Source organism: Ornithodoros turicata, chromosome 5, assembly GCF_037126465.1.
Source record: "Ornithodoros turicata isolate Travis chromosome 5, ASM3712646v1, whole genome shotgun sequence".
NCBI classification, from domain to species: domain Eukaryota; kingdom Metazoa; phylum Arthropoda; class Arachnida; order Ixodida; family Argasidae; genus Ornithodoros; species Ornithodoros turicata.
Window position 1 is genome coordinate 11181879 of NC_088205.1, and position 12324 is coordinate 11194202.

At 48.2% G+C, this 12324-nt stretch overlaps 1 protein-coding gene across 1 annotated transcript in view; it reads left to right on the forward strand.

Moving 5' to 3' along the window:
- Positions 1 to 12324, forward strand: part of LOC135394006 (lysosomal alpha-glucosidase-like) — a 37919-nt gene that overhangs the window by 7934 nt on the left and 17661 nt on the right. The window contains exons 4-10 of the mRNA XM_064624425.1: positions 1748 to 1917; positions 5090 to 5249; positions 6872 to 6968; positions 7121 to 7359; positions 7633 to 7761; positions 7840 to 7953; positions 8714 to 8830. Coding sequence (XP_064480495.1) covers positions 1748 to 1917; positions 5090 to 5249; positions 6872 to 6968; positions 7121 to 7359; positions 7633 to 7761; positions 7840 to 7953; positions 8714 to 8830 — 1026 coding nt within the window. The remainder of the gene's footprint in view (positions 1 to 1747; positions 1918 to 5089; positions 5250 to 6871; positions 6969 to 7120; positions 7360 to 7632; positions 7762 to 7839; positions 7954 to 8713; positions 8831 to 12324) is intronic.

Genomic DNA, 12324 nt, shown 5'->3' on the forward strand with positions numbered 1-12324 from the left:
CACTCACAATAAATTTTGGAATTTTATTGTCCCTTTAAAGGACGGTCGCATTCTGAAACCAATCTATGAAACTATTGCAGTATGTTCGCCAACCCGCTTGGCCGCCAACCCGCTTGGATATTTTTTTCGTCCGTACCAAAACTGCTACCTGCGCGTTCTAGGTCTGTTCAGTTAGCGTGACCTGGCCAACATCGCGTTACCCGACGTTCTCTACGAATGCTGGCTCTTTTGCACGCATCACAGACTCCAGAAGCGCCCTATGGGACGTGATGAACCCCATGTGTGACAACATCTTTGCGCGGAGCATTAGAGGATCGTGCACTCAGCATAAACAAACAGGAGGAGATGTCGCCTTCCAATCGATCCCGTCCCACGTCGGTATCGGCGGCAACGAAAGGGCAGATCAGTTATCGTCCACAGCATACCTGAGCTCCACCTGAGCTGCTGCTCTCCTAAATGAACTCACGCACCTTCTACGCATCTCCCCCGTTCATCCTTCTTTTGTTCTCTTTAACTATGGTCGCGACGACGCCCACTTCTGCGTGACCAACAACGGCGACCCTGCCATTACCCCCCCCCCCCCCCCCCCCCTCCGCCCTCCCCCTACTCATCTACTCATCCGGAATACACTTCGATATTCGGAAACTTTCAAAGATGAGCCCTGGAACCTCCGCAGCTCCGGAAGCTGTGGAGATAACGAGGTCAGGGTGAAGTCATTCCCTAACAGCAGTAAGAAGGCCTCGCTCAGAGGAGAAAGGCGCCGCCCAGACGCGCTCGCACTCCCGTTTCTCAAGTCCGTGTTCTGATTGGTGCTGTAGGGAATGACGTTTTCGGCTCTCTCCTGGGCGTGAATTTAGGGATACTGCCAACATCCGGCGCCTGCTCTTGTCTTCTGTTCCATCGAATAGCAGTGAAACTTCGCCGCTACTTCGCGTAGGATTTTCGGCACCGTGATTAGTGGTGAACGAAAAATAAAAGCACAGCATAGTTTCGGTATCGACTAGAATGGATGCGGCCGTCCCTATACTGCTGAGCTAGCGCGCAATGTGTGTCCATCATCCGCAACCTTAAGCTATAACATTCATAGTTGTGGCTGGCCTTCGTTGAGGCTAGGAACAATCGCTTAATCGCTTCATCGTCGTTGCGTTCGTTACAGTCTAACGAGTGGCGGGAAATTCAAAAAGGTGGGCACGTGACACATTGCGCGTGACGTGTATCACGGCATTAACGTATCGCGCGAAGAGCGCCGTGCACGTGTTTTATCACGTGCCCACCTTTTTAAATTTCCCGCCCGCCTCTTTGAATTTCCCGCCACTCGTTAGCTTGTAACGACGATGAAGCGATTAAGCCCCCAGGGTAGTTGGTACATGTTCATGATGGCGAATGGCAGCAAGAATACAAAGACATTGGTAGAAAGAGACAGGACTGTGGTTGTCCTGTGTCCTGTCCAGTTCTACCTATGTCCTCGTCTTCTTGCTGCTTTTCGCCAACAGGAACCTTCGTTGAGGCCGTTGTGTGTCTTGGTTTTTGCGGCCTACCTTTATCTAGGAGCAGCGGCGTAGCCGTTGGGGGAAGGGAGGGGGTTCGGGGTGTGCAATGCCTTCTGAAACCTTTCTTCTGAAATCCTCTTCCCCCTTCTAACATCCCCATTCAGCCCCCCGCCTCCGAAGTATTTGTCCGGCTATGCCACTGCGAAGAGGTTACGGGTTATAGTTTGCCTTCCTAAACGGACCTTTCTTGACGTTAGCTGGACGTTATTCCGGATGTCAAGGACCCTTATGTGGCGTGGGTTCCTCCGGTGCCTGTCCTGCATCCTAATCAAAGTTACCTTTTACGTCTGTACCACGTGGAGCTGCTGGAAGACGGAACGTTCACCATCTACAGGAGGAATGATCTAGGACCCCTTGGAGTCCCAATGTACGTCCACATCTATTTACTGTATCACCATGTTGTTCAGAGCTACCTCAGTATGACCATTTACATGACATAAAATTTCCATTAATTTTAGAGGCTTAAAAGAAGGAAAACGAAAGAGCAGTAGCTCATGCGACATTCATAAAAAATAGTAAAAAATACGGCAATTCCTCGTCTTTATTGCGTTTCAGCAACTTCTCCACCAGTTCATTCGGGTTTTGAGTCCCAGGACATTTGTCTCAAATACATTCCAAGTAAATTTGCCAACGTATGTGTCAACAGAGGGCAATTATCGTACAACTGATAATCATTGAGTTTTTTTCAAGAACACGCAGGGGAGCATATTTCTTTTGTAGTGCAATCTGATAACATACAAGGGCGGGCGTATCCATAGTTGTTGAACTAGTGCCTGACAAATGTACCCCGTAATACTATGAGATTTTAACGAAAATGTTATTAATACACTAGCATGATGTTTCGTCATTTAAAAGATCAAGTAAAACACGAGAAGGTCGACAGAAAAGTGACAGCACTTCTTTTGAACCAACTCCTTTTTCGTTTCTGATGAGGTACCTGATGCGTCGATCAGGTCATGCGGGTACTCGGTGTGTATTCGTCAGACACGGATCGGGTACCTGTGTCACTGTGATTTAGGCGCGTCACCTGATCGGAAACGATCAGGTGACGCGGCTGGACGCCAAAGGAAGAGTGGGTTGTACTACACGTGCCAGTTGACTTTTTCATCTATACTGTCTTTTATTTAACCCTCGGTTGGGCCTTATTTGCGCGTGTGATTTGTGCGGAACCACTATCTGCAACCTGTATTCAATGCCAGTGATTTTCCCAGGATTTTCTTCTAAGTGGGCGTTACGTTTCGGGGAATCGGAATATGAAGGAGTGGAAGGGGGTGTACAAACGGCGGTTTAGAAGACTTGCAAATTAACAACTGTGTTTCTGGCTAAATAAAGCGACATTCAATATTCAAACAGTAACGCTTTCTTACGGTGAACATTGTTTTGCTGCTCTCAAAATACCACCCAGGTAGTTTAGAGTTGCAAGCATCTTCATCTCTGGTAAAAATGTTGTGTGACATTAAAAACGGAAAACGAGGACGTGTCACGAGAAAGGCAAAACAAAAAAAAAGAACATAAGCACACACGACGCAGAGCAGTTCTCTACATATGAAGCGATAAGTTTCCCCTTCATCCAGTGGCGTATCTAGGGTGTGGCAGGTGTGGACAGTTGCCATGGGCGCCAGGTGAACAGGGGCGCCATTATGTGGTCGGGTGTGAATGTGCAAGGTCGAGCACTCAACCTGGCGCATTCATAAATGATCTAAAACACCCGCCATTAGAGAGGTTGTAGTGTGAAACCTATCGGAACACACGAAAACGCATCCCCAAGGACATCATGTTAACCATGTTGCCATGGGCGCAGGTAGCTCTAGATACGCCACTGCCTTCATCGCCTCCTTGGTTTCCGGACCCATTTATCAAAAGCTTTTTCTATTAACTCGTCGTACTTGTCAGCGTTACCATCAGGCGTCACCTGCTGTCGCGGAATCTGTGGTCCTTCGATGTATATCTTCATCTTAGCTCCAACATGAGTGAAACGCGCACGTCTCGCGCGAGAGCTGCACAGAGGCGAGTTGGTTCTGCTGGCAGCCGAAGCGATGAAACTGATATTTTAGTGCCAGAGCACAACACTCGGTCTCGTTCGGTCGGTCTGGAACTCTCTATGCAACGCATCGACAAGCGGCCGTTCAACCTAGCGAAGATCCTCGGTCCGTGGTCGAACGCTGCCCACCAGACGCAGGGCCTTCGTCTTCTGGCGGAGTACTTGTGCTCCACCGGTCTGGCGACGGCTCTTTGAAGGCCCCATCATCATCCCTTCATCCTCCCCCAACGCGAAATAGGGCAGTGTACCGCCTCAGCGGCGGTGAATCGCCCACCCCATTACCATCCAATGTATGTGTGTGTGTGTGTCGGTCTCGTTCCTGAATATCTCGTTCACAAATATAGTTACAACACATTTAGCAACGTGATCCACTGAGTGCACCGTGATCTCGCACGATGATCCGGTGTAACAACGTTAAACCGCTGTTGCTTTTTTATGCTTTACTCACAGCGTTCAAAACCAGCAGGCATCGTAAATATCAAGTTTTGATTTGAATACTCGACAGGGCCAGGTGACACTCCCCTGGGGGAGTGTGTTGTGGGTAATTCCTGGGGGGGGGGGGGGGTTCGACAAATTTTGGGGGGTGTTAGGGGTGTGTGGAGGGGTGCTGGGAACAGGGTGTCGGAGCGAACCGGAAACCGAAAAAAAAAACACACGCTATTTTGGTGCGAACCGGAACAGAATCGAAACTGTATACGTTTTTTTTTTTTTCGCTCTGGACTGAAACCGAAAAATATAATTTAACGGTTTTCGGTAAACCAAGAAAAAAACTTCGCCGGTTTGGACTACGAATAGGCGAATGAGACTGACGTCGCGTGTTCTGAAGTCATATCACAGGTACTTAACGAGGGGTACGGTTAAGGTGGAATGTATGTCGATATACGAATGGACGTCGTCCTTCCAATGGACATTCCACGTCGAGAAGGCCTATTTAAAGAACAGACAGTCTTTAGTTGTTTCAAGATCTTCAAGAAGTTGTTTCTCTTTCAAAGTTCTTAACTGGAGCCAGGAGCTACTAATTTCTCAGCTGCCCATTAATATTGAATACAATGTATGCGGAATAAACGGGTTTACATTTTGCAACATTGATTTTTTTTGTGGGAATGCATATGACCACTAGGGATGGAAGTGATTAAAACCGGTATGAACCGTTATGTTTTTGCTCCGGAGCAGAACCTGTACGGAACCGTTTATGATAGAACCGGAACGAAAAATGTTTCGGTTCGACACCCTGGCTGGGAAAATCACTGATTCAATCTACCAATCGGTTAATTTATTTACTCCCAAAAGTTAATGAGGAGAGCGCGTTATGTTATTGCCGTGTGCAGTATACAGGTTTTGTAACCCTGGTACGTGTCCAATACAAATTTCGTTCTCTATGCTCAGATTGCAGGTTATATGTCACACTGTCCGCGATAGGATTTTAGCTTTGTGTCCGCTCCTCATCGGCAAACCATAATGTTCCCTGACGGGGTTATACTTTTTCTCCCATGTTCAGCTTTAGAACCAACTTCTCCTACCTGACGTACAACGTGCAGCACATGGAAATTACGCTGTTTCTGCCGTCAAGCAATGTCTACGGCCTCGGAGATCGTCTGGCTCCTTTGAAGCTCCCCATTGATGGATTCTATTTGTATAACCGGGACTTCACTCTCACAGTAAGCAACCCAAAAGTGAAAGTTGGTATAGCTGTATCAGCGTGCCCTGATGATGGTGAAGATGGATCATCTCACGAACGACATACCCCTGAGTATTCTAGCGGGAACGTCGTATGCTTCTGCAGGTCCCGTAGTTACATGCGTCCAACGTCGCGGAATATCCTGTGGCTAAGTCACAAGATACTCCACAGCAGGCGACAGTGCCGAATGTGTCGTCTGCTATGAACGCAGTACGACAGTTTTGATATCCCGTGCGCCGTGCGAATGCCCAAGATAACGCATGGGCGCGGCAGCCTTTATGACAGGGTATTCTACGCGACTCCTCCCCTTATAGCACCGGGCATGGTTGCTAGGCAACTGCGTGCGTAGGAATGCTACGTGGTATTACATCTCGAAAGCGTGTACTGCCAAGGCGCGAAAGTGATTGTCCTGCTTCGTCGTGACATCACGCGGCCGCTTGCTCCATCATGTTCCTTACGATGATGGGCATCATGATTACACTACAAAAATATTTCTTACAACGTTACATTAGAGAGTTTTAGTGCGGCGTACGCTATCGCGTTCGCGTACGTTTGGGATAGCGTGATGGTTCTGCTCAACGCGCCAAGCTCTCTTTACGGTTTGCGCGTGCCCAGAACCACCGACGGTGTCTCTTACGTAAGCAAAATCGATACTGTACGATACACTAAAACTCACTAATGTTTCACGCACAGAATTTCAAGGTCGTGCGGCGTTCTTTTCTCTGCGTCTAGCAGGTCTGATCACAATAGTGAGTTTTGGTATAACGTTCGCTGTCACCTTCGCGTACGTAAGGAATAGCCTTGCTGATTCTGCGCGCACGCAAGCGATAAAGAGAGCTTCTGCCACGCTGCAGCTTACGTACGCAAAGGTGATAGCGCACGACACACTACCACTCTCTAATGAGATGTCGTTGACAGCGTAAGGTAATTACAGGTGTGGCAGAAAGCACCGCTGATATTGTGAAGAATACGAGAAGAAAACGGGAGAAGAACATGCTTATGCCACAATGTCATCCGTTATCATTGTTGGGCTAAGCTCTTACGAGAAAAGAATATATCTTTCCTTGGTCTGGTCGCTATAGAATAGGCGAAACCGAAATTCCCGCATATAAATCTTCCCGCAGGTAAACAGAACACGGGACAGTCGTCTGCTCTAGCACTACTTTTAGTTGGTGTATATGGCTTACCGACACTCTCAATTCTGAACTTCAGCGCATGGCATTTTCTGCGCCAACCACTGCCTCGAATGATAGGGTTACCGCTGCTGACTCAGGGAGAGAGGGAAGCGTACGCCTTTTTGTGCAAATTATCATGCATCCAAATTCACACAGAAAGGTGTACGTACCCTTCCCTCTTCGAATCAGAAGCGGCAGCCCTGTCATTCGGGTTTGATGGGTGGCACAGTGCGTGGTGTGTGGCGAAGTTCAGTTTTTGTATTGTCGTTTTAGGTCCCGAGATTCCAACATATACCATTATAGTGTCATTTGCCGAGCCAAGTTGGTCGACCGAACGTCTTACAGTTCCGACGATTTCGCAGAGGTTCCAACGTCGTCTTTCGATTCATAAGTGACTGGTCTCAGAGTGGGTCTATTTGTATTCCAGCATGACGGAAGGGGAATAGGCACTCACCCAATGTACATTTGTATGGAGGATGGAGGCTCTGCACACGGTGTTTATCTTCACAACAGCAACCCATTAGGTAGGTCTAGTGCATTGCTTTCGCCCTCTTGTAGTTTGACTAGGACGCCGAGTGCCGTATGCAAGGTCACCCATCAAGCCAATTGTTCTTAGACTGGCCAGGCCCAGACACGGCAGCACATGACATGCAACTCACCCGTGGCTCTTTTCCAGAGGTGATACTTTACCCGAATCCAGCAGTGACCTTCAGAGTGTATGGAGGGAAGTTGGACTTTTACGTCTTTTCGGGTCCCACTGTTCGTGATGTGATCCGGCAGTACCTCGACCTTGTGGGAAGGCCAGCGATGCCTCCCTACTGGGCCTTAGGCTATCACCTATCCAGGAGCGACTATAAAACGGTTACCAACATGGAGAATACCTTAAAGAGGAACATCGATAAAGACATATTGGTGGTCAGTTCACTTCACCATAATTGATTTCGGCGACACGAGTAGGGAGGGGGGGGGGGGGCGGTTAATAGAATATAGGTGCAGAAACCTACCGTGACGTCACGGCGTGATCTATAGATAGCTATAGACTGTGTTCACGAAACTGCTTCTACGTACTAATACGCGAGCGACTTGCGTCAACACTGCAACGGTACCGCTACGTACATCTTAGCTTCATGTCCCTAAGTAAGTATATTTTCTAAGTAAGCAGCTCCTTTGTATCATTCTCTTAAATAGGAGGCAATTTGGAACGACATAGAGTACACTCAAGATCGCTTCGCCTTTACTCTGGCGGACTCGTTCGAAGGACTCGGTGCATTCGTGGAGAAGTTGCACGTCGACTATCTACACTACGTCCCGACCTTTGTTAAGTGTTTTCCCTACTGCGAGTCCTTTACTAAGCACGCGTGTGATATTTTGTTCACTTTAATATTTCCTTTTAAGACACCTGTTATACGGACGCCAACAGACGCCCACCCTGATTACCACCCTTACGACTTGGGTGTCGAAATGGACATATTCGTGAAGAACTCTTCCATGGACCTCGGCACATGTTACGTAAGGAAGACAGGCGTTAATTTTAGACCTGTTTTGGGATGATAAAAAGATTTTGAGCGGTCTGTTCACACACCATGAACTGTTCACGGTTACGTTTATATTCGACAAGTCTGTGCGACGCGTCATCAAGGGCAGGTTACAGAGAAATAAGCGGGCTGTATGTACTCAGAAGCCCGTGGTTTTGCCTTTCTCAATTAGTATATACAACCAATTTTGGCATCAAAAGTATAAAAGTATCCATTTTGGCATCAAAACCAGGTAGGTAGGTTTCCTTGCTGATTGATCTGCTTACCCATCATGTAGCATGTTGCTCGCTATGGGAAATAAATCGTGTATCCTGGATCCAGTTTACATGGAACTGTGCCAAAGTCTTGCAGAGAGCTATGGCATTAAACAATGAACATAAATTTGTGAACGCAGCGTGTTCCAAAAGTTCCTGAGAACAGATTGAAATTGCGAGAGAGCAGTAGGCGATACCAGACAGTATGGCATTCTGGAGGCGTGAGAAGTTTTTTGATCAGAACCTTCGTGGTTTTCAAAGTAATGTAAACTGCTTACCTTTTGAACCATTTTGTTTCATTCACCACCTTCTCCCCCTTCAAGCAATGGGAGAGGGTGCCGCCTCAGCGGTGAAACATCCCACTACATCGTCATCACTTATTTGTTGTTGTTGTTCATTCATTATTTAACAAGCGTCAATGAAACGTCAACAAGACGAAATTTATTAACGTTTCGTTCTCTTTTCAATACATCTCTCTAGGTTTCGGATTACGCACAGGTTACCTACATCGACTTCACGTCTGACCAGGCGCTGCAGTACTGGGCTGAACTACTGGACAACTTCCATTCGCGTGTAGAATTCGACGGCATCTGGATCGTGAGTATATTCTTTGCGGTGCATTCTCGTACAAGTGCTCGGACACTGTTAGAGTTGGTTGTAGAATGATACTGCTCTATTGGCATTAATCGTATAGAGAAACATACGTACACATTAATCTCGACAATGAAGCTGATCTTTCAACTGTGGACACGGAGACAGGAGATGGCTCTTTCTGACCACAACTCTAAGGTAACCACAACAGCGCAATAACGGAAACGACGTTTTCTATAGCTCGCATGGCTCGCCTTGCGGATGGATAATATGGCACGCTGACCAACATTTTGTGGTCGCGTGACGCTAATGAATCGAGTCTCTGACCACTGAATGCCAGTTATTGTGTTCACATAAAAATCGTGACCAACGCAATGCGATATTCAGGAGAGGCACTGTCGCAACTCCAGCACTTAATCTTCAAGAGCGATTATTTTTTAAAAAAATAAGCTAATGAATGAAATAAGCTAATAGGCTACGAAATAATGAAGCTTTTCGATTTCGGGGTAGCAGCTCATATGCTCAGGTTCTTGTGAGTGCAAACATCAAGACGGACAGAACATTTCAGTGCTTACAAGCGTTCTTCCCAGGACAGACACGCACAGCGAACACATATATGTACATGGGGTGAAGATGTGAAGGGACATCCCTTCGAAGATGAAATTATCTCAACCCCAAGAAATGCCAACGAGGTGTACATACTGCCATCGTTAGTGGCTGTCTAGGTCAGCTAGTTGGGTCGTATGGAGTGCTTCCCTGTTTACTGCGAACTTGTTACGTCAGGAGCAACGCTGTACCCATCAGTACCAGATGGAGGGAGGGGGATATGTTTAATGGTTGGAGAAAAAGGAAAAGGAAATATTAGTCATGCCAGAGCCTTGCTATCCCGAAAAGAAAACAGAAGAAAAACAGAAACACAGAAATATGGACGAAGACAGCTCCTGCACTAGGTAGGCGTTGTACAAGCAGGCATCAGGGAGGCGTCACAGAGTACCCAAGAGCCCAGGTTTCCGAGGGAAGGGTAGCAGCGCAGTTGTGACCTCAGCATGCTCAGTAGGGCCAAATAGCACATGAAGGGAAAGCTCTGGGTAGCCCAGGTGAGCATGACAGGGCCGGAGACTGGACCTGTGGCTTTTGTACCGCCGGCAGGGAAGGAAGATGTGTCGCACGCTTGCTTCTACGTACATGACACGTGGGGCAAAGAGGAGAAGGCAGGTGGAACGAACTCGTGCCACATTCAGCCGCGGCCATGCGCAACATGGAACATTAGAGGGTTCGAAGGAAGGTGTTGGTGCGGATAGGTTATTGCTGAAAGAGCTGCGTGCAGTTGGCAATGAAGCGGTAGATTTTCAACTGGTTCATAGGGAGCATAAGGGGAGGACAGTTCCCAGTGTCGTAGGCACGCCGACCGAGAGCGTCAGCATCGCGTCAGGAGCGAGGGATCATTGTCAGGAAGTCCGACATGGCTCGGAATCGAATGGAACCTCACGCAATGTCCATGGGATACAAATTCGCTGTACATGGCGATGATCATGGTGTAGGCTGTATGGTGTGTTGCTGATTGTGATGTGGGGAATGAAATGAGCCCCTTCACAAATGTGCCTCTTTGGGATACAAAAGCAGTAGGCGACTCACATTATAGACCGAAGCCTTAGTGTATACTTGAGTTCGATGCGGCTGGTGGGCTTGAATGTGGTGTAGGGCTGTTGACAGCCGCCCACAACCGTTGCCACATTATTCTTTTTCCGAAGACTCGAGATGGACGTTTGCAGAGTGGGATGGTAAATCTGTCCACATATGCCATGCGAACGAAGTCGATGTTGTCCCATAAACGAGGAATAGCTTGACCGAATGCAGGCGCAGGATAAAGTTACGGAATGTCACGAAAGTGATGCGCCTGATAGCGGATAGACACCCATGTTTCCTGCGCCTCCGCAAGAAAAAAAAGAGAGAGAGAAAAGGCGACGCTTCCGTAGTCTTCGACCCTCCCAAGCAAAGATGACCTGAGTATTGGGCAGCTGCCGCTCGCCAGTGCTGGAGATCGCATGCAGGAAAGGCAGGCCATAGCGTATAGTCCCAAGCACCAGGGAACATTGCACGGGGGTCAGCATAGGACCGACCCCAGAAGGACCACGTGAGGTGCAGCAGTACGTTATTGCAGGTGCGATGCTCGCAGAGAGGGGGTTGATCTGTCGTGACCAAGTCAGTCCCCTGTCAATGATTATTCCTAAGTAGCGACAGTGCCCGACGTCGTACAGACTAGAGCGAGCTAACAAGAGGGGATATACGGTAGAAAAAGCGGCGCGTGCACGCCACGGCCACTGTCTTATCCTGTGACACAACAATGCACGGTCAGCAATATACGCCACAATAAGGTCTAAGCCAAGGCGTGCTGCAGACGACGCTGGACGGCGTCACGGCGAGTTGCAGAGGTCCAAATGCAAATGTCATCAGCATAGACCGTGATCTGTGTAAGACAGGTCACAGGAGAAGGGAGGTATGCCAATGGTATTAAAGAAGAGTGGACTAATTTATCCTTGTTTTTTTTTCTTACAAACAAACAAACAAACAAGAGTGGACTGAGGACGCTTCTCGCGAAGCACAGAGCAGGTTGCGTTGTCTCCCTTTGCAGTTCGCATGAAGAGAAACCTTTCGGATTGGAAGGTTTGTAACCAGGCAGGTGTATAGCGGCATACATCGGCTTCTTCGAGCGATGCAGCAACAGTACTGTGGATGACATCATAGTAGGCTTTCGCACCATCAAGAGAGGCAGCCGTCGTTACGAGCCCCTCATACTTTGTGTGCTAGATGGATGACACCAGATCGATGACAATGACAATTGTTGATTGCATTTGTACGAAGCCAGTCATGGCATCAGGGAAGAATCCGATGGCCCAAAATACCAGTTCAGTCTTGCGAACACCGTGTTGTTCGCAAGCCCAGGCGTTCGAAAATGACGACGTTGAGCAACAGGTGTAGCGAGTCCATATTCGTGAAAGCGGCGTCCGCGGAGACAAAGAACCCGCAAAGCGCCGCCAACGGTTTCTGGCGAGGGCAGGGAAATGACTTGGAGGGAGCCAACACACGAGACGAGACAACACACACATCGATGTCGCACTTTCAACCCTAATCAAACTGAATCTAAGACTACAAAACATGAAGCAATGAAAACTAAACTCTAGCTGACGCTCCCCCTACACACCTATACATACCTACCCCATATCTACCTCCCACATAGGTACGTAGGCGGAGCATCCAAGTCCTCGCTCCAAGTCCAAGAGACCTAAACGTCGAGCTTTCTGTTCAGCACGACAACGAATAGCACGCAACCGTTCATAGTCGGCATCAATGACCGAGAAGGTGATGGGGCACGCCAACCATTGTGGAACGAATCACCTTATCTATTACGACTTCACGGGAACCTCGGATGCTGCAGCTGACGGTGTCTTAAGGACGAATCGGTGGTGGAATGCATTCCGATTGGTGGTCTTGATGAATGA